Source organism: Athene noctua, chromosome 15 (assembly GCF_965140245.1).
Source record: "Athene noctua chromosome 15, bAthNoc1.hap1.1, whole genome shotgun sequence".
Taxonomy (NCBI): Eukaryota; Metazoa; Chordata; class Aves; order Strigiformes; family Strigidae; genus Athene; species Athene noctua.
In genome coordinates, this window is record NC_134051.1 from 14891649 (window position 1) to 14913326 (window position 21678).

A 21678-nucleotide genomic window follows, 5' to 3' on the forward strand; every position below is an offset into this window, starting at 1 on the left:
AGTGATCAGCTCTACTGAATAAGGAATGCGATATATTTATTGGGTGATAAGTGGAAAGAGGTGCATTTTAAACAGTGCTAAAAGCCAGATTTTAGGAGACCAAAGGAAAAAGGGGCTTCATTAGGCAGTTCTTCCGTAGATTACTAATAGTAGGACTCCATGGTCCAGGCTGCTTTGATCCTGGGATGGCAGTTACATGGATGTCTTGAAATGGTGATGAGACCTTTTTTCAGAATGCACACTGGAAAAGTTCCAGATCTGTGCACAAAATAGCTACATTATTTCCTGGGATGAATCTTGTTGATGCAATTGTTTGTTCAAGTGGTGCTTTTAAGCATTTCAATATGCTGAAAACAGCAAACGTATCCTGGACTTCAGCTGCACATGTAAAAGGAATGGAACGAGGTAATCTGGGAGAAGGTGGCTGTAGATGTGTCGTTTCACAACAGTTCTCTACTTTGGAGTAATAAATCCTCTGATAAAGTAATCATTCTATTTTAAAAGGATTATTCAGGCCACTGTGGGAAACTGTTGCATACTAGGTCATTGCACAACAGTTCTAGGTTGGTTCTCCACTGACTTTTGTTCCTCCACTGCCTGCTGTGACTATGTATTGATTTCAGTGTAAAAGAAATTGTGATCTTCCATTTTCTCAGGAGCTAAATTCCCCAAAGGCAGTTTAACAATTTAAAGAATAGACAGGTTTTATGCTGATAATTATTTTTTTCCCCTTGCTCTTGTCTTCTGGGCCAGAAAGCCAGCAAGGTCTCCGTGGGCAGTGTTACTCTCTTTGATTCTTCACACTTTTCCTTGTCCTTCTGTGTAGTGACTCTGCATACTGGGAAGCCAAGTTTACAGTACACTTCCTGGATTGTAAAAATCCCCGGAGTAGCTTCTGAGGAAAGGATTGTTCACTGGTTGGCCTTGAGAGTTTAACCAGGTCTGAACTTTGATCCAGCTTTGAATCAGCTTGTGTCTGCACTTAGCCACATTCCTGTTCAGTTTAGTTTTGGGAGGAGGTGTCATTTTTGTATATGGTAGGAAAAGAAAGTTGGACTGTGAACCTTGTAGATAGTTTTCTGAATTATGCGACTACAGAGTTAGATAATTTGTGTATGTTTAGGTCCTTTTACTACCATGCAATGCAGTGATGTCCCAAGATGTGATATGAACAATGGGGAGGACGGTTGAGCTTAGAATGCCTGATGTCTTGCACCACAAGACACTGCATATATCCAGCAAGCTGATGTTTACAATGCAACAAGCTTTGGAAGTAATGCTATGTTGTTGTGGGTATTTTTATTTCTTAACATATTTTTTGTCTTTTTTTGCTCCCTCATCAGTGCAATTTCTCTTACTCGTTTTATTCTTACTAGTGCTATGGTTAGTTATAGCTTCTGCATTACTATGAGAGTATAGAATTAATATGCCAAGTATGGATTGCCCTTCCTACTAGATAGAACTGACTGAAAAGACTTGCATGTATACAGAGGGATTGAATGTGGCAACAAAGAATGGTGTGTTGCGCTCAGAGAACTGTCTGATGGTCCTTAGGAGGAAGAGAAAAAGGGAGATACTTAATCAGCATTGATGTCATGAGAGATTGTTCAACAAATGGGTGGGCAGAGTATAGGAATTGGGTAGGCAGGAAGATAGAGAGGAAGTCTGTGTTGAAATCACAATAATTTCTTTCCTCTTTGGGAAAAGGCAATGGTTAATGTTCTTGTAATCTGTAATAACAGTTGGTGGAGGAAAGTCACATTAACAAACTCATTGGAACTTTGGTAAGCAGCAAAAATGGCAATATTTGAGAGTTGTAAAAGCATTGAGTTGGATGTACTTAACTGTTTGGGGGTTCTTTTTTCTTTCAATATATATATATTTTAAAGTCTGAAATCACATTAGAGATAAATAGTATTTTTTGAAATATTTGAGCTTATAACCTTATAAAAAATAAACCAGGCTCATGTTAGTTAGCAGCTACCATGTGACTTACACTGTTTGGTTTTTCAGGAGAACAAGAGGGGTCTGAAGTACTGTTCTTAGAGAACTGTCAGAAACTGTCAGATAGCTTAGTATACTAATAAAGATGCCCCATGTCCCTGTTTTAGCATTTTTAATTTATAAAGGAAGAACTGGTGATGTGAAATTGTGAAAAGGAAGAGGGAAGGAAACAACAACAGCAATGAAATTAAGATTAACAATTAATACTACCAGAAACAAATATCAGTAAATAAATTTTATACTGCTACAGGTGCATTTTAATCTAGTTATCTTCTTGCTTTCTGTCTGAACAGACCCTAATTAGTTGTTATTTGCCCTCAATAAATAATGTATTTTGTTGTAATTTTCTCTCTGTTTTAGATACAATGTCTGCTCCCAGCGGTGCCCCTATACCATCTGCACCACCTTCTTATGAAGAAACAGTAGGAATAAATGTGAGCTACCCTCACCCCTACCCTGTTCCAGAACCTGGCCAGAAACAGGATGGGAAGGGAATGAACCCTCCTCCATACGTGGGGCAGCCCACACCAGTGAATAACCCCGGTAAGCCTCAGAAAACTCCTCTGTACTTCATGTTAAGGAGGTGTCAAGTGGCTGTGTAACAGGTTTTGTCTGGAAGATGAAAGGTCATGGATCACAGGTGTTCCTCACCTTCCAAAAAATATTTTTGAAGGGAATAAGGTTAATCAATACTTGTGAATCCTTCAGTGTGCACTATTGTCACTAACACCATTTGGCTTTCTGCAGTTTTTATGCAGCCGTATTCTTAAGACAGTGTATTTCTGCATTACGAAATGCCATGGTGATTTCTCTTTGTCATTGTACATGTCATTGCTCTGAGGTTCAAATATTTCAGAGTAATAGCTGGTTCTAGCTCAGAGAAAGTTGATTAACTATCCTTTTTTTCTTATTTACCCATTGAGTAAATGGTGTATTTCTCCACTCAGTTACAGTTCAGACAGTGTATGTGCAGCAACCAGTAGTATTTTCTGACCGCCCAGTTCAGATGTGCTGCCCTTCCTGTAACCAGATGATAGTGACACGTCTCTCGTATGACTCAGGAGCTTTGACTTGGCTGTCATGTGGTGGCCTTTGCCTGCTGGGGTAGGTTGATACCAATTTGCACTTTATTTTCTCTTCTTACATGACCTTTTATAGCTCTAAGGAGTGACAAAGCTCTCAGGTTTGTGCTTTCTCATTGTGTGTGGGACCTGGCCCTTTGTGGTTTGAGTAGCCTACCTCTGCGTTTAAGTCCTGTAGGACCTTAAAGCAGCTGTGGAACACTGAAGGGATGGACCCCATAGCCATGTGTGTTGTTCCTAAAGCTTCATGGCATCAATTTTACTGATGGCTTTTGCAGGAAATATATTTTACTTTCTTGTGTATGTAACAAGTGATAAAACAGATTTTTTTTTTTTTCCTTTGCAGGTGTGTAGCTGGTTGCTGCTTAATTCCCTTCTGCATTGATGCCCTAAAGGATGTGGATCACACCTGTCCGAACTGCAGTACTCTTATTGGTTCTTACAAACGTTTATAGGCAGTGTTTATGCATTGATAATTGATGAAGTTGGTTAGCACCTCTACAAGCCCTTTCTGAAGCTTCATGGAGACTTCTGGTTGTTTCTGTGCATCCTGTCACTGGAAACCAATCAAAAGTTTATTTTATAGCTAGACTGTTTGACTAAGACTTTGCTTAAGGGGAATCTGACTTAGGTCTGTACAAAGTGTACCTAATTTTTATGGGCTGCTCAGTCCAGCACCAGTTGATACAACTAAATGTTTTCCCTTTCTGCTTTATGCAAAACATGGTGGTGATGTTCTTCAGTTAATCTTGTCTGAATCATGTTGCGCTCTGGTGTGCTTGCTTACAGGCTCGGCACAGACCAGGAGAACATCTATGGAGACCTATATAGTCTCATGCCTGGTGTTGATGCTTTTGCAACAGTGCTGTTCACAAACTGGCAGGGAGTTGCTTGCCTCAGACAAGTGCCCCTCTGACAAATAAGGATTTGTTGGCATCTTTTCATGAGCACTAAAACTCACTTTAAAACTTTCTTATCAAACCTAAAGGCTTCTTCCTTCTTGGAGGCTGCTTTACCAAATGGACAACTCGGGTTATTGTGCATCAATGGTGATTCAATCTAGTATCTGAATTTCCTTGCCAGTTTCAAGTCCAGTCATGTCTCTGCTCTGCAGTAAAGATGTTCATACAGGAATTTTTAACAGATACTTGTTCAGTGTTTTTTTATTTGGTTGGGTTTTTTTACTGCTGATTTATAAGCCTGTGAAGTGTTCTCTTCACCCTAGAGGAAACGCCATAGAGCATTGGAAAACTTCCTTGTACGTTTACGTAAATCAGCTGATAGATCATAAACCTCAGCCTTATCTTAAGGCTTGAATTCCACCTGCAAAACACAGATATAGCACCTGAGCTTTTAATTGTTGATCTGTTTGTTAATTGCTGTTTCTTCATTAAGAAGGTAATGTGTTAAGAAGTTTCTCTGATGATTATTTAGACTTGTACTCTGTTTTTTCTAAATGAAAGAGAAGTTCCATTTTCAGAAACTTAAGCTACATATGCTTATTGAAGATGATCACAAAAAAATGAGGGAATGAGGCTCTGAAATCTGAAGTATTTTACCATGTCATAAACAGCAGCCTTGGCCCAAGTAACAGCTTGATGCATTTGAATGATACTTGTCTAGAAAAGGCAAGTGTTAAAACAAGGCTATGATGTTAACACTGTATTAATCTCTGTAAAAGTAAAAAGCTAAAATAAATACAAATTAAAAAAAAAAATACTGCATTTACTGTTGTTGCCAAATGTGCCTTCTATAAGTATTTGGTATAAGTTAACTTTTCAAGTCTTTCAACACTTCATGTTTGAAATCCAGGAGTTTTATGGATCACAAATACAACCTGTAGGCCTTGTGTTAATTAGTTTTTGTAAAGTGCTGCTGCTTGTCAGTCAGTCTGCAAGTGGTTTAAGAGCTTCCCGGGGCATTTGGAAGAGGCTTCTGATCATTTGTCTCCCTGTACCATAAGAATTTACATCAGTAGCTACTAACTGGCAAGAGAATGATGGAGATAAAAAGCTGGTAGTTTTGTAGCTTTCCACTTTGATGATGTGGTACTAGCTTCTGGGTTTTGTCTGCTGCTGCACCACCCTAATGCTTTCCATGTTCTTTAAGGGCCTGGGTGATGATCCATTGAGTTTTCTGTTCTGATGACACAGGCACCGATTCTAGCTTACACAAGTCACGTGCGTTTCCTGATCCCTGGATTTCACAGAAAATTTACTTCTTGTCAGTTTATCAGCAGAGCAAGACAGGAAGGAGCAATGAAGCATGCAGTGTTTCCAAACTTGATATTTGCTTGTGTGGTGGAGAGGATTTTTAGTTCTTTTAGTTAGTACCCGTGTCAGTCTGGTCTGGATAGTCCTGTCGTAGATTCATTTGGTGAGTACATCTTCAAATTGTTATTCCCTTACCTCCCCTTTTCTCTACCAAATGATGGTTGGAAAATCTGAGGTGGTGGCACCAGAAGGCAGAAGAACATTGACCAAAAAAAAAAAAAAATTATGTGGGGTTTTCTTTATTTTGTTTTATGGGCACAGTCCATTGCATCTCTTTAAATTCCTCTTATGGATTGAGAATAGGACACATAATGTTGGCAGCTATTCCATCTAATAAGCATTTTGCAAAACTTTCTGCTGCTCTTTCTATACTTAAATTTCCTTAAATACAAAGCCTGTGTTTGTTCTCTTGTGTATGGAATTGTCTACAGAATGTGCCAAAGTAACTTGCTTTGTTAAACTTATTTTAGACAAACAAATGCAGGATATAACTTGCTTTGTGTGAAAGTGCTTTGTGTTTGATTATGTTGAAGTTACTGTTTGTTTTTAAAACTGACTATATTTAAAATAAAAACTTTCTCTTTTGTATCTAGTGCTTGTAATGGGAAAATTATAACATTTGGGATGTTTCCAAATACATGAACAGCTGAAATGTTAAAATTGAGTCAAATGTAATTACAGGGTGACATTTTTCAGTCTCACTTGGGCCAAGTCTCTGGTAAATGGCATTCTCTGGCCTGCAGACCAACTGTTTACACAAAGAGCCACATTTGAAAAATGCGGTTTTTTTCCTGCAACTCAGGCCCTTTAAAAAAAAATATATATATATATTTAAAGTTAAAACTCCTTCGGGTTAAACTTTAACTTGCAATACAACTAAACAAACACTTATAGATATGGCTACACGTTTCCATATCAGTGACTGCTAGGGAGAAAATAGATAGCAAACATCATTATGTTCAGTCAGAAAGAATCCTTATTAATCATGTGAGAATACCCTGCTTTCTTAATGTCTGAAGCACTTAATTTTAATTTTTTCTTCTTCTGAGGTGCAAAGAATACAGGAAGGCAAGATTGAGATTTCAATTTTGTTCTAATGCATTGATATTTTTATTAAGCAACTTCTTGGTTAATTTGTTAATAAGAAAGTTGAGTTATGAAGAAAGCTTTTCCGCTGATAGTTATGGAAATGGCATGTTGTCTTTACATGCTCATGCTGTTTCCTCAGATAAGTAAGGAAGGGTCACACGCCACCTGAAATCCTCCAGCCTCACATAACAAATTTGGGTGAAGCCTTCCCCTACCCCCACCATCATTAGCTTTCCAGGATGACATTGTTTTCTGCTACACTTTGACAGTGTTATTTCTATTCAACTTCTATTTGTAATTGATGGAACTAGCACAATGTTCAGATGGAGTTAAATCTGATGAGGCTCGAGCCAGAAGGAAATAAAATTTGTTTTGGCATGCAAAGAGGCTCTAAAATAAAAGGTGTTAAAACAAGTAAAAAGCAGCTGATAGCCTTACAAGAGGGAGTTGTTAAGCAAGAGCAGAGTGGTTTCAAAAAGGTGCTATTTATTGCAGTGTTTGTGAAAACACTTCTGACAGTATAACCACAAGTTATTTTTTGAAGAAATGAGCTGTGTACTTAAACCCGGTGAATTATTCTTCATAACTGAGCAGCACAAGGTGAGTAATACACTGTCATCCTAAGAATAAAAACTAAGAAGTGCGAGTACTGAGACAAAGGTGTGAAGTGTTTATAGTCCAAGTGAATTGTATTTTACAGCAAATTAACCTTTGTGTTCCTATTTTCTTTATAAGATCCCACAACGTGATACAAATTCATTATCTTTAGGGTAACTTTTAGTGTATTTTTATGAGGTGAATACCCTTGTATATGATGTGCCGGACGTGAATGCAGTATAGAAATAAATTCTCTGATGAGTGTCTTAATAGTTTTTCAAAACAGGACTCCAAAAAGTGCATGGTGAAACCTGCTGATTTCAAAGGAAGTGTTTATTACCACATGTAATTGATTGTTATGAATATTTTTTGTTTGTTTAAGAATCTGAAAATCTAGCGTCTGTTTGAACAGGTGCCTCTGTGGTCTGGAGATGCTAAACATAATTGTGCTCAACTGTAGAATAAACCCGGAGTGAGTGGGAGGCTTTTTGAAAGTCCTTTTGTGGTTGGCTGTTTTGCTTCATACAACATCTTGGTCTTTGTAACAAAAGAAAAAAACCCAGTTTCAGTGAGCTTCTGAGGATTACTGCATTAAGGGGGTGTATGACAGACGCTGCTCTGGGACCTAAAGCCACGGCGCCTTTGGACGCGACATCAGGACTTTCGCAAGAGCAGCGCGGAGCAGGGAAGAAGCCGACAAACCCGAAGTAGTTTCCCTCTCTTGTTCCAGGAAGGCTCTGAGGCGCTTTCTCCTGGACTGCTCCCCTGGGCTGGCCCCGCTCGCTCTGGGCTTTGGCAACTAGTTGTGCAAACGTTACCCTCGGCTCCGGCTCCAGAAGGTGCCCTCGTTCTTCGCAACAGAGCGCTGAAGGCTCTTTCTCTCCGGGATGACAACCGTGTATTTGTATTTGGTGGTGAAGAGCCAAGCGCGGGCCCTGACGACCCCCCCGGGGCGCCGAGGCCGCCACTGACCCTGCGCGGCCCTTCCCGCGCCTCGCGGCGGCGCCAGGGGGCGCTCCCGTGCGGCGGGGCCGCCGGCGGCCGCTGCCCTCGCCCCGGGCCGCCTCGCCTCGCCTCGCCTCGCCTCGCTTTCCCCCGCTTCGCCGCCGCCTCCTTGCCCCGGGCGCGGCGCTTTCTCTCCTCCGCCGTGCGGCGGGTTCCTTCTGCCCCGGGGGCAGCGGCCGGCGCCGTGTGAGGGGCGCGCCCGGGGAGGGCCCGCGGGGTGCGGCCCCGCGGAAGGCGGTTGGCCCCTTCCTCGCTTGATCTCCTCTTAGTAGAGGGCCTGAGAAACGTACGCGTGTCTGAGGGCTTCGCGGTTCTGCGGCTTTTTCCTCCCAGGGAACTAACGTGCGTGCGAGCCCTTCCCCGCAGCTCTGCCCGGGGAGGCGTCCCGCTGTGCGAGGGCCTGCCCGGCCGCGGGCGTCCCTTCAGGGCTCGGGATGGGCTCCGGGAGGAGTCAGACCCGTGAGGGCAGCCCGCGGGTGTACGGCCGGGCCGGTGGGAGCGGCGCGGAGGGCGCTGCCGCCATCCCGGGAGGGCCGCGGGCCTTGGCGCTTGGAGCGCCAGGCGGCGGCACCTTCCTCCCGCTTTCGCCTACCGGGGTTACACCCCAGTTCTACCGTAATGTTAATGTAAGAGAACAACCGGGGCCTCTATAGAGCAGGCGTTACCCGCTTTTTAAAGCTCAGATGTTCTTGGCATTACTGTGTGGAGTTTTCGGGTGTCCATGGGTATCCTCACCCTGTTGTCTGTTAGGTGATGGGTTTGATTAAATTAACTTTGCAAACTTGAGTACAGTACCCATCAAAGTGGATTAATATTTCCTCAGACTTACTGCCATTGTTTGTCTCCCGTGTGTCATTAAAGTGTGTTTGCAACACACGTGCTTGATTTTCTTCAATACTTTATCAAAGACAGCATCACGGTGGAAATATCTCTTTGGCAGGTTCTTTGTCTGCCTGCTTTGGGGATGGTGTTTTGGTTTTTTTAGAAAAATCTCCTTTTAGGGGAGGTAGGAAAAAAATGCTTAAAAGATGCTGAGCCTGTTTTTCAGTCTTGGACTGCATCCTGGGTTTACCAACCCACTCGAATGAGTGGAGTTAATCAGGTACCCGGGACACTAATGTTATGCTTTGCTTTACCTTAAAGATTTGGCTTCAGCATCCACTGTCTACTGCAATCAGGCATTTAATTCCTAGATTAGAAGTTTCAATACAAAGGGCCTAAAATCTGTGATATACTAAAAAAAAAAAATATTTGAAATATTTTTGGCAAAAAAGCCGTGGAGTTTTGTTTGTGACTTTCTTTGTTCTTTAGCCTATGAAACTGTCAAGATTCAAGCAAGCTCAGATTTATAAATTCTTGAATGTGCTCATACATCTACAGTAAGATATTTTTCTTCCTTTATATGAATATATTTTGTTCTCTAAGAAGTGGGAAGCTGCAAAGCTAAATCTTGAAATTAAAATGCAGATTTGATTAATTTGGAAAGTGTGATTTACAGCTGTAACTGAAAAAGCAGAGCAAGACAATTTGAACAAAATAGAGAATTAGATGTAGTTACCAAGTAACACTGAATTCTGTTTTTCCAAGACAAAGCCCAGATCTTCGAGCCTCTTTGTTCCAGTAGTCCTTTCCACATGTAACATACCTTGGGATTACAGCCTCAATTTGACTTTGAGCCTGATTTGTGAGTCTTTTAATATATTGTCATGTAGCCCATTCTGTAATTAATGTTTTTATGTAGAAACCGTATCTGGTTTTTTTGCATGGATCTTCTGTGTCAGTAATCAGTCTGTGGTTCACAGTGTTCTCAGCTGTTGATCCTCAGTTTGGTATCAGAAAGGGAGAGGCTCAGCCACACTCACGTTGTGCTGATGTCTGAAGCTGGGCCTGTCCAGTTCTCGGACACCGGGATCACTGGTGAGTTCCGATGGAAACTTCTGAATAGCTGCTGCTCTATTTTACAGACATTCGAGTTTCTGTTAACTCTGCTCAACCATGTGTTGTGTGTCTGCATTTATTTGATCCTTTACGCTTAATGAGATTGCTTGTGCTTGAAATTAAGTGTATATATAACTGCATTGATGTCCAACGTTTACAAATGAAAACTTGCTCCCTCTTGAATCTTTTGAAAGTTTGTTTGCTAATCCTTAAAGAGAACCCTTTTTCTATGACGCATGACTATCTTTGCATGAAGATGTTGTTACTCTAGAAATTGTGATTGAAATGCTAATATCTGTAGCTAAGTATTAGTCTTAAAGCTATAAAGTATGTCCTTACTAAACACTATGGCACCCTATCAAAAAACTCATCAGAAGAGTCCAGTTTTCTTAGTGTGATGCCTGTTGTGTAACCTCTTAGATGCTCTCTTGTCACATGATAAGACATAGAAGCAGTGTTGGCGGTCTGCACATGTGCAGCAGTTCTGAGGCATCCCAAAATCTCGTGTGCCACAGCCTTGTGAAAGGGACTGACATTTTTGGTCCATCTGATTAGACCCTGTTCTGTTTCAGGGACCTTGGGCACAGACTGTCTCCCAGCACAGTTCATACAACCTTTCCTGGCCACCCTCTTTCCCAAGGCTGCTTCCTTGTAGGAAGAGTTGCCTGTAGCCTGCATGAATTATTCTCGGTAAAAATTAAAAATGTAACTGAAAGAGAAATTTTGAGTATTTTTTTTTTTTTTAAATGAGAAATCCGCCCACAGTGCTCTAAGGAAAGTAGCTATTTAGAGACAAAAAGCTTTCTGAAAGAGCTTCTGGTGTTTGAGTAGGGGATAAAATGACTAATAAAACGGCCTTGTTCCAAGAAAGCATTTAGATTTGAGCAGATGCTTAATTTTTGGGGTGTGCTTATGCTTAAAATTAAGCATCTATTTATGTACTGTTCTGACTCCAGAACTGATGCCATACATGAGGCTGACATAAACTAAGTGGAAAACCTACTATAAAGTGTCAAATGCATTAATATGAAGGTAGGGCTACAAATGCTCAGCACACAAACACTGCTTGTAACTTGGTGCTGTTGGGCTGTGTGGTTCTCAGGAGAGTCACGATAAGGCAGAAATTCCCTCTAATTCTGATTTTGATATTCGCCCCGACTTCAGTATAAGCTTTATGCTTTTAAGTTATTTTGCAATAGCTGTGTGAAATATGTTGAAAAATTTTGCTATATAAAAAGTTAAAAGACTACTTTGGAGAACTGGCAGCAGTAGTGATTCAAGAAAAGAATTGTCACAACATGGTAATTTTCCAGTAAATTAATCATGTTTTTATATTTATGCCTGGCTGTTATCATACCTGCTTCTATCCATATTGCTGATAGCAGACCAAGAGCTGAATGACTGCAGGCTAACGTACTATTCCTGGATGAGCTGTAATCTTAAAATGAAAAATTAGAATAAATACAAGACTGAGTAATTTAGCAGTGTAAAAACGGCAAATCCAGCAAGTCACAGGATTTTCACAATGAAATCTCTGAAGCAGTTTCAAAATCAGAATATTCTGAAAAATCACAGTGGAGACAGAAGAAGGTTTTCTCAGTTACCACTTTGGGTTGATCACAGGAAATCTGTAAGATTTTTTTAATTCAGTTTCAGACCTGAGCTAACCCTAAGGTTGACATTTGGTAGATCTGGGATTTTGATAGCGTGGCCCAGCTTTCATCATGGAATATTTTATTATCTCTTTAGACGTGCTTTCTCTCATCTTTGGTCAATAATCTATGCAAAGCACATGTCAAAAGTGGCTTTACCTTTAAGTAAAATTCGTAAGCATATTGAACTGAGCAAATGTTACTTGATGGAGAAAGTAAGTTCAGGCAAGAGGCTGTGACAACATGAACAGTGGGGGAGAGTAGTATCAGTAACTGGGATTGCTGTCTATGATTTCTACTTGTGAATCTGGTTTGAAGTAAACAGGAGCTCAGGGTAAACCAAAGTGGCAGGTTAAGACATGGCAGTAGAAGATAAACCTTTGATGAGAACCCCAGTTCTAGAAGAATGAGTCAGTACAACAGAAGCTAGATGGTGAATCTCCTTCAAGAAGGACTGGAAGGTCTTTATCACAAGTTCAGAGAATCCTGGACGCCCTATGTAAAAGCCTGATTGTGACCAGAAGGACTGTAGTTTAGTGGGTTTGTGTATTTACAGACAATTTCATCAATCTTAGGTTTGGGTCTTTGGTTGAAGGCATGAGCTGCCTCCCATGAACTTGCTTGCGCCCAGTGGAAACACCTTGCCTTCATCCTGTGCATTTTTTGAATCACAGAATGATTTCTAGGGTGATTTTTAAAATTATTTATTTAGTTGAAACTTACTGTATGGGATTGCTCAGAGCATTTGCTATATTGTGATGCTGTATACTTGATTTCTTTTCCTTGCAATTTTGTGGAATTTCTAATAGGTTAACTTCTCCCTCTTTTGGGTTTTTTTTTTTGCAAAAAGGCTGAAATGCTGTTAGAGATTGGATAAATGTGTGTGTCTATCTCTCTCCCCCTTGCTACACACGCACCCCCTCCCCTCTGCCTGCTGCCTTGCCAAAGCCCCTCCTCTGGTTGGGAGAGGGGAGCTGAAATAGTGAGCTCCTGCTTTGTGAAGGAAATTTTCTTTCACTGCCTTGCTCAGAGGTGCCTTTGAGAGGAGAACTGATGGGGTTTTGTTAACTTCTGGGCTGAGGAGGTGATTTCGATGGCCATGGGACTGCATGCCATCATTTTACTCTGTGCTGTTGTGGCAGGAGCTTCAGGGAGTAAGTAGAAGAAACTTTTTCCTCTGCAAACATTGATGTCTCTCAATGCGAAATACTTCTGCTAAGGATTGGTCTCGCTAGCAAAACTTCTGGGATGCTGTAAATTATGTCACAACTTACAGGTTTGCAGTAATTCTTGTAGCAGTTTTGTCTTGATTTTCAGTGTAGTTTAGCAATACTCTTTACTGAGCAATCTTGGTGGTACTGGGCAGGTGGGAGGGCACCCTGCCCAAAGGAGTGCGCTTAAATAGTGCATCTGCCTGCAGCATTACTGGGGAAAGCAACAGGAACGGTGAGGTTGTGCCAGTAAATTAATTATCTCACCTGAAAATAACATGTTAGTGTCATGTTCTAAATTCTAAAATTGTGCTCGCTTTGGTATTTGGCAGATGAGGGACTCCTGAAATGTGAATAGATCATGAAATGTCAGTGATGTGGTCCTTTGTCACTTGGCTACTGAAAAGAGATAAGTGCACACTGTTTCTAGGGCAGAAATAAATTATGGAAGAAATTGTAAATGGAAGAAAATTTAAAAACAAAGCAATAAGCAAAATTTCTAAATTTGGGCACCTTTGCAAAGTTAACAGTGTCTGATTGTCCAGGGTGCTTGGTTTACCACACTGTCTCTAATAAGCATGTTTAAAAATTCTGAGCACAGCATTCAGGTATCCACAGGGGAGCTGAGAGAGGTCTTAAATCGTCCTGGAGAGATGTGCTCGACATCTTAAAAATCTGATGCTACGTGACAGAGATGACTTTTCCAAGTTTGTTTTACCATATATATTTTAAGGTTCTTGAATAAGTTGTACTGATTTCTTTGCTAAAAGTCATTCACTTAACACTGCCTTTTTCCACTGTTTAGAGGCTGAGCTAGATAGCACTTTTTTTACCTAATCCACTAGATACTTAGGGGTGATTTTTTTCCCCAACAAAACTATTTCTTTCTCTCCAAATGCACAGTGTTTGAAATGTTAAAGTCAGTGCATATGTTTTATTTATAGATAGGTATATTTATAAAAATTAATAGTTGAGTGATAATTCTCATATGTTACATGACCTGGGCTCTCTATGCTAGAAAGTTTTCTAGTTTTGCAGATATCTGTAGCACTAGACGTTTGCTTGAAAAGAACATATTATTCATACTTTTTAAAGGTAAATTCTGAAGTTCCATGCAGAGAATTAATTCTGCAAAATAAAAAGGAGCATTTGTTGAGAGGAAAATATAAATGTGGGGGTAAGACCTTTCCAAGAAAAATGTAATTCTACTCTGCAGAAACTTAAATTTTAACTTGGGAATAAAAATATATATACGCTTGGGTAGGTGCTAAAGAAACAAACACTTTCTTATTTTTGTTCCAAAACCAGTGAATTCCCTTCTTACCTCCTGCCAATAATTTTGACATTTCATAAAAATGGATGAAGAGAAGGGAAAATACGGTTCCAATAAATAATATAAACATGGATTTTTAAATGTTGTCATTTGACAAGAGCATTTCCTTCAGGCATGTGGCATATATAAAACATCCAAAAGCGCAGAACCGGAATAAAGAGGCTTTTTAAACTTCTGTCTCCAGTGGGAGACAAAGCTGAGCAACACAGGGATGTTAGTTACCGCTTAACAGGGAGGTTCCTTCATGGGGCTCCTCTCTCAAAAGTCCTGTAATTCACCTTAAGTTTATCACAGAAGTTCTCAAGAGATGGGGACCAGTAGGCCAGTCTTCACCATAATATCTGTGTATTTGCCAGGGGTGAAAGCAATCTGCAATGATTTTGTTTCATGTGCTGAAGCATGATTTATTCAGTCTAGCCCTTGGAGTCCCCAGCCTTGTAGAGGCAATCACAGCAATGCAAAGGAAATAGATACCCTAAAAATGTCACTGTTGCTGAACTGCTTTGTGAAAACAAATTTTTAACTCCAGTTCATCATGGACTTTCATGTTGTCTAGCAGTGCTTAGGGTAACTGATGACTGTAATTCTGCCAGGCTTATTTAAGGTTGTTCAGTGTCAGAGCAGTAGGGTGAGTCTTACTAGTTTACTGTGCAGATGTGTGTGCACAGAGTGAAGAAATGGAGGTTCTGTACGTGGCAGCCCCAACTGTTTCCCCTGTTGATGCCAATGTGAATCTGAAGCAATTCCATTTGTATGGAGTAAGTGTGTTCTGCATCCCCTTGAATTCGCTGCCCTCCCAGTCAAAGTCTGAATGAAAGTCATGTTGGAGAACAGGCTCTCCAGTGTTAAAGGATGTCTTAACCAACTGCCACCCTTGAGTTGTGATGTGTGAGTGTTCCTTAGTGTGCTGGTGCTGGAAAAGTTTTTCTTGGGCAGTAAAGCTTGCTTTTGTTCTGCTTCAAATGATACTTATGATTTCTTGAATGCCCATGTGCAATAAAAATCTTAGCTAAGTATAAATTTTCCCTAACTGCAATAAAGTTAAAAACCTGTGGATGTGAAGAAGTGTAGTGTATAAAATGCGTATTTCTTTCTCAGATTAAGAACCCCTTTTCTTTAATTTACTTGGTAATCCATGGTATTGTTGCATTTCCATACCTACCTCAATAAATACACTAAGGCATGTCATTCCTTTATGTATGTGCTTGTGTGGTATAGATCTGTGGAAAGGGGCAAGAGCAATACTTGTCCCTGTACACTTGGTAGCAAAACTCATAGATTTTTTTTTTTTCTTTTTTTTTAAGGGTCATGCTTTGGTTTCAGTTATTTCATTGTAACTCAAAATCAGCAGGTCTGTCCTGAGCTGTACACAAAATTTTCAGTGTTCTTCTACTATCTTGCTGTCATTGCAGGATCCTTGGAGACTTTACATTATGGAGCTTCCTGTTTTGCTGAGTGTGTAGGTGAGTAAAACAAGACTGTTATTCAGGCCTCATATGTGATAAGGAAGGAGGGATTTGAAAACTTTCTTCTCTGCAGCAGAGATGTTGTGTTAGAAGAATGATACTTATGTCTGAGTGATCAGCATACACGGAAATAGCAGAGAAGTTTCACTAAGCTTTACCAGGCCCAGACCTGCCTGAAGTTTGCATTCTGTACAGATATTAGAGCGAAGCAAACTACTAAACCAGTGGAGGGCAAAACCCAGCTATGTATGAAGGTCTCTTTTCCCAGTAACCAGTTTTAGCTCTTTTTGTACTAAAACAGGCATGATGAAAGACTTCTCCTTCAGTAAGCAGGCACAAAACTTACATTCTGTAAAGAAGGGACAGATGGGAAGACAGGATACTGAACTGACCTGGAAAGGTTTGGTTGAAAGGCTTGAGGTATAGTTTGTAACTGATGCTTCTGGTTTACATTGCCAGCAGGTACTTGAATGTGCAAAAGTCTTTTTCATTGTAACAGCAAGGGAGAGCACATGGGTATCCTACTCCCGAGGAGATCTTGCCCTGGCCTCTTAGCTACCTACACAGACCATATGGCTCAGAGACCCTTCGTTTATTCACCATTACTTCATCTCTGTGTGGCTTTGTCATTGAAAGCGCTCGAGTGTTGCAGTGCTGCTGTAAGGCAGAGAAAAAGCAGCTCGGTATTATGGGAGCCACAGCATTGTCTTCTTCATCTAAAGGAAGGGAGAGTATTTTCTTTGATTTTTCCCTCTTGTGCACTTCAGTGGTCCCAGTTAAGGTTGTACCATGATGTCTTTATCTTTTAGGGACACCTTATTTGTTACAATCTCACACACCACAGCCACCAAAATGTGTGGCATTGAAGGTACTATGACTCTGATCTCATCCTTTCAGGGTTCTTATCATCTGGTTTAGAAGAGAATCTCCTTTGATTAGAGGAATACAGAGACCATGTAGCACACATGAGGGTGTCTGACATTATATTTACTCGAAGGCAGTGCTATCCATGGATGCTTGCCAGGTTATTACAATGTCTTCATACAAATACAAATAATCTTTGTCTTCCCTTGCTTTCTCTTCCTCAGCCTGAATCTTTTTGGGCAGGCTTTCAGAACCAAAGTTCTTTACTTAAAAAACATGTAATTTAATTTGTCTGAATATGTGTAGCTCACAGCATGGCCCTGAACGGCACTGAATGCATCAGCGGATCTTTTTCATCCTGCTTTTCCAAAGGTCCTGCTTTGCTGCTCTCTGAAAGGGGTCAGAAAAGCATCATGCCATAAATGCATTGCATTCCTTTTCTGCTCTTGGAAATTAGATCCCTGCCTCAATGGAAATTGTGAGGTTATGTGCATAGGAGAGGGAAATTCTTTTAACCTTCTATACGGGAGCTTGCAGGGTGTTTTCAGAAACCCAGTTCTTCCAATTGTAAGTCCAAGTGGGAAAGGAACATTCTGAATATCCAGCCTTTTGTTTAGGTGATTCCAGTGGCCAAAATATTAAAAAGTAGAAAAAAAATAGGGGTAGGGGGAAGCGTAATAGACTAAAAACCATATTTTTGTTTGTTTCCTAGGACACAGTGCATCGTACTTTCCCAAAAGAGCTAGATACAGCTACAGGTATTCAGCAGTCACCAACACATTCCTGCAGGGAAGTATTTACAAAAGCAGTGGCATCTCCCTGGAGAGCACAGTGATCATTGAGGTATTGGGGAACTGCCAGATGGCTTTGAAAGTGAGTATTGTCAAAATCATCTGAGTGATTGGAATGAGCTGACGTGGAACTCTGTATTTCTTAGGGATTACTGCTACATTTAAAACACTTGTTTTTCTTGTAATTAAAAGTGAATTTATTTCTGGATCTCATAATTAGAGTTGAAGAGTTTCTTTGATATGACACAGCTTCAAATTCAGTATTTGCCAGTTTTACAGGGCAAATTAAACAAATCATTGTTTTCTTTCCTAAGTGGCATGACAGTTTCACTGTTTTGTCACATGAATTGCAGAACTGGAAATGAAGTTAGTCCCTTTGAAAGGAGCTTGTCTTATTTTTAATCACTTTCATATCTGTGGCAGTAATTTAAAAATAGCAAGTGTTTTAAAGAGAACTTGACAAACTTGTGTGATATGCTGGATTGGTGCCATTCCTAACCCAGTGTAAAATTCAGTCTTGTAACACTCCATTGATCTCGACAGGAGATCTCTCTCTCAGTGACAAGAGCAACAGAGCAGTTTCGGATTACAGACCTTTCCCTGGGGTGAGCCCTGCGGTAGGCCAGTTTGTGAACTACAGTGCTTTAGCAGGGGGAGCATGGAAAATAAACTTCTCTCATCTGCCTTGGTTTTCCTTCAGGTTAACAGAGGGGATAATTCATGGGTTCTGCGGGAGGTTGACATGTCTGTACTATATACACATACACATGAGGCCAGCGAAGAATAGGATAGTTATCCCTGTCCTAACATGGCCATATGGATAAAATTAACTGGTCAGTGGTCCCCTGACTTTGCATGAAAAATGAGAATTTGAGTACTGTCTTCAGATTGAATCACTCTCTTCTGCCTTGCAATGTCAGTGGCTGGATTCCACAACTTCTAGCTCTTTATCTTAATTTGAAGCCTCCTAAGATACCCAAAACGATATGTAGTTGAATGCTTGTCTTTATAAAAAATAAATAGAAAATATTAAGAAAAGTTGCACTCTATGCTGCACTTGAAATGGGATGGAGAGCCACCATTTTGATCTAACATTTGAAGACAGTTCTTCTTTACCACAGCCAGCCAAATTGTAAGTACTTTAGGAAATTCCATAATGAACTTAAGTATGCATTTTCTTCTCTGAATTCAGTAAGAGTAAGCTGTGAAATGGCTACTGAATACTGAGAACTTTACCTGGTATAGTCTCAAGAGTCAACTGAGATGGGTAGTCATTTTGCTTCTCAACTGGAGTAGAAAGAACTTGGGTTTATCCAGGCTCCTACTTTACCCCAGAGTAGGTAATTGCTTCTGGCCTGGAAATGAAAGGGATATAATAGTGCCATATAAAATGTATTTAATAGTAAGTGAAACTTTGTAGAAGAAATTTCTGGAAACCATCTCAGATATACAACTTGAAGATGTGACTATGCAGTTGTGTTGCTTGCAACACTGAGCCTTTTTTGAGCCTTTTTCGAGCCTTTTTCATAGCCTGTGACATTCTGTGTAGGTATCCTTATGTGACAAAGTCCACAAGTTCCTATTGACAATGATATTTGTTGCTCTATAACGTTTGCTCCTAGGTGCAAGATGTACAGATTAAGAAAAATCTTGCCTCCAGAGAGGAACCTCTGAAGGAAATGGACAGTCTAAGGTAGAAAAACTTCTGATCTGGTCTAGTTCTTGTGTTTTTTGAAGCTGTATGGCTTTGCAGCAGCTTGACTGGACGTTGTTCACTCTGTTTCATACTCTTTTTAGTTGGGTTTGATTTTTGGTGGGTTTTTTTGAAAAAGCAGGGATGGCGATATAAGCACCATCAGCAAAATGAGAGGCATTTTGTTCAAAAAGGTTTCTTTGAACCTAATTTTCATCCCTTTGTATGTAAAAACATTTGAAGAGTAGACAATTAAAACTGTTCTGGGTAAAAATTATCAGGCCTGTAGCTGTCTAGCAGCGTGTATGAATTGCTCACTAGTTCTGTGAGTTGCAGTTGTTACTTGTATAGACTCTTAAGTTTTGAAACACATTTCAGAAGTTCTTGGTTTGCTGGATTCTCCTGATACAAAATGTTGGCTTTTTTCTTCCAGGATATTTAAACTGTATTTATTCATCTAATGTCATTTTCTTCCTTTTATGTTTTTGTTTTTAGTAGCTCATTCATAACATATGTTGGTGTGTTTACCTCTGACTTGCAAAGGTATAGATCCTAGGGAAGATGCCTATACAAAAAGGTCTCTTCAAACTGTGGAGGTCTGGTGTTTTCCCAGAAAGCTGATGCTTCTTCAGAAAAAAAAAGCAGTTCTGTTGTCTGATTAAGCTCAGCCTTGTAATCTTCTTCTTTGTCCTGCTACTTGGATTCTCAGCCTTTAAACAACACTGAGAACTGAGGTAACTGACTCAATTCAAAGGGTCAAAAAGAGCAAGTTTGGAGTAAATGCGTTGCTTTTTATATTAATCAGGAAGAGCTTTGTGTTTCACAGCACTGGTAGTGGTACCAGTTCAAATCAAAGTGCAGGCACATCTGTGAAATTATTTGTAGGATTTTCATAGAGGTAAGAGCAGCTGTGTCTTGTTCTTGGCAGAGAAGCCAAAAAATAGAGGTAGGAAAGAAAGCATTCAGTGAAGCTTGGCTGTTGAAAATAATTATTTAGATGAGTGAACCTTATTAGCATTTGCCTCAGCCTATTGTGAATATACAGTGGTCTAGCTTGCCCTCTGAACATGCATGTAATTTCCACAGATAGCAGCAAAAGCAGCCACTGTTGCCTAGGAGTTCAGAAACCCTTATCCCATGTGCACGGTCTTTTCTTCTGGAAAGGCTTTATCCAGGTGTTAGTGCATTAGAAGTTTTTCTCTTACATTGTCTCCATGACCCAGTTGATTAGATAAACAGTTCCACAGTTAACGTGCAGATGAACTGTGCATCTCCCTGTATGGGACCTGACCATTGGGCTACTGTAGAATTTTTCATTTGGATGATTTATATTTCCCCATCTAGAGGGGAAACATATGATTAAAGTACATTATATTAGTAGCGAAAATCAGTGTTGAAAAGGGATCTCTTTTAAACACTGTACTCTCAATCTGGGATACCAAAAGCAATCAGGGAGCTGACTGACAACAGAGACTGGGGAATGACTTTGAGATAGAGCCCAAGTACGTACACCTAGCAGAGCAGGAAGAGAGGGATTGATTGGAAAGTGTGTATCACAGCTGAAGAGGAATGATAAAGAGTAAATGCAGCTACTTTGCAACTGAGACATGCTTACCAATGCCAAAGGCACCCTGAATCATAAAATGGAATTTTTGTCTTACATTAAACAAGAATTGTTGCCCTTAAGTATAATTACTTGTAAACAATTTACCAGGAGTTGGCTTTTAAGTGTTACAGTTATGTCAAAGATGCTGTGATTATCTTGATAGGGTTGTTTTGGTGTTTTTGTTTTGTTTTGTTTTGTTTTTAAGGGTTCTTAGGGTCAGGGTGAATTCATGAAGAATAGAGGTGTGCTATAAAGAATAGTGATACAGAATAAGACAAATCCATTGTGGACAACAGCTCTGTTCAGAAAATCTTGAGTTTAATGCCATAAACTGACTTGCAGCCGCTGTTTGAAGCAAGAAACTATAAACTATTTTGTTGCAGGAAAATACTAGAAGAGCATCCTCTTCATTTTTCTTTCCATGATGGGAAAGTTCTGAAGCTCTGTCCTGTGAGGAGCGAACAGACCTGGGCACTGAACATAAAGCGAGGCATTCTCAGTGTCCTGCAGACATCACAAGCATCCACTGCTAGTGCAGTTGTTGAAGAGGTGAGGCTGTTGGTAGAGTCATGCTCTAGGGAGGCTGTTAGCCCTTGTACACATGAAGTCTATTCCCTTTGTAAGTAACTAAAGGTTTTTGCCACTTGGTGACTGGTCAGCAGCCAGTGGTGGTTGTCTGATTGCTTTTTGTAGTGAATGTTATGTAATTATCTATAATTTGCATTCTTGTTGAGGGTTGGAATCCACTACTTGGTTACCTGAGGAAAAGCCGTGAATTGCAGAATTTTTTCTGAGGAGTTGTAACACCAGGACTTGTGCTTTACCTGTTTTCTGGGGAAAGTACAGTATTCATTATTCATGATTATTCATCATTACTTTTTTAATTAATTTCAGGAGGGCTTAAAATGAAGCTTCTCAGGGCTCTTTTTTTTTTTTTTTTTTTTTTTTTGAATACTTAAGCTCAAGTTCTGCTGTTACACTGAAATAATAGTCCAGAGTACCCCAGTGTTGCCCATGTGTTTGCATGAGTGCAACTGAGATCCCTCAACAGCTGCACTTCTGTTGTGAGGAGCA

General features: G+C 40.2%; 2 protein-coding genes across 6 annotated transcripts in view; both read left to right on the top strand.

The window, feature by feature from the left end:
• The window catches only part of LITAF (lipopolysaccharide induced TNF factor), an 85382-nt gene extending 79168 nt beyond the window's left edge, over positions 1 to 6214 (top strand). For all 5 annotated transcript variants that reach the window (XM_074919718.1, XM_074919721.1, XM_074919720.1 and 2 more), the window contains 3 exons: positions 2365 to 2547; positions 2952 to 3108; positions 3433 to 6214. In XM_074919718.1, coding sequence (XP_074775819.1) covers positions 2370 to 2547; positions 2952 to 3108; positions 3433 to 3541 — 444 coding nt within the window. In that variant the 5' untranslated portion in view covers positions 2365 to 2369 and the 3' untranslated portion in view covers positions 3542 to 6214. The remainder of the gene's footprint in view (positions 1 to 2364; positions 2548 to 2951; positions 3109 to 3432) is intronic.
• Positions 6215 to 8484: 2270 nt separating this feature from the next.
• LOC141966704 (uncharacterized) overlaps positions 8485 to 21678 on the top strand; it is a 105734-nt gene continuing 92540 nt past the window's right edge. Inside the window, exons 1-6 of the mRNA XM_074919709.1 lie at positions 8485 to 8676; positions 9853 to 9967; positions 15597 to 15647; positions 17227 to 17387; positions 18928 to 18998; positions 20988 to 21153. Of these exons, the coding sequence (XP_074775810.1) occupies positions 8485 to 8676; positions 9853 to 9967; positions 15597 to 15647; positions 17227 to 17387; positions 18928 to 18998; positions 20988 to 21153 (756 nt within the window). The remainder of the gene's footprint in view (positions 8677 to 9852; positions 9968 to 15596; positions 15648 to 17226; positions 17388 to 18927; positions 18999 to 20987; positions 21154 to 21678) is intronic.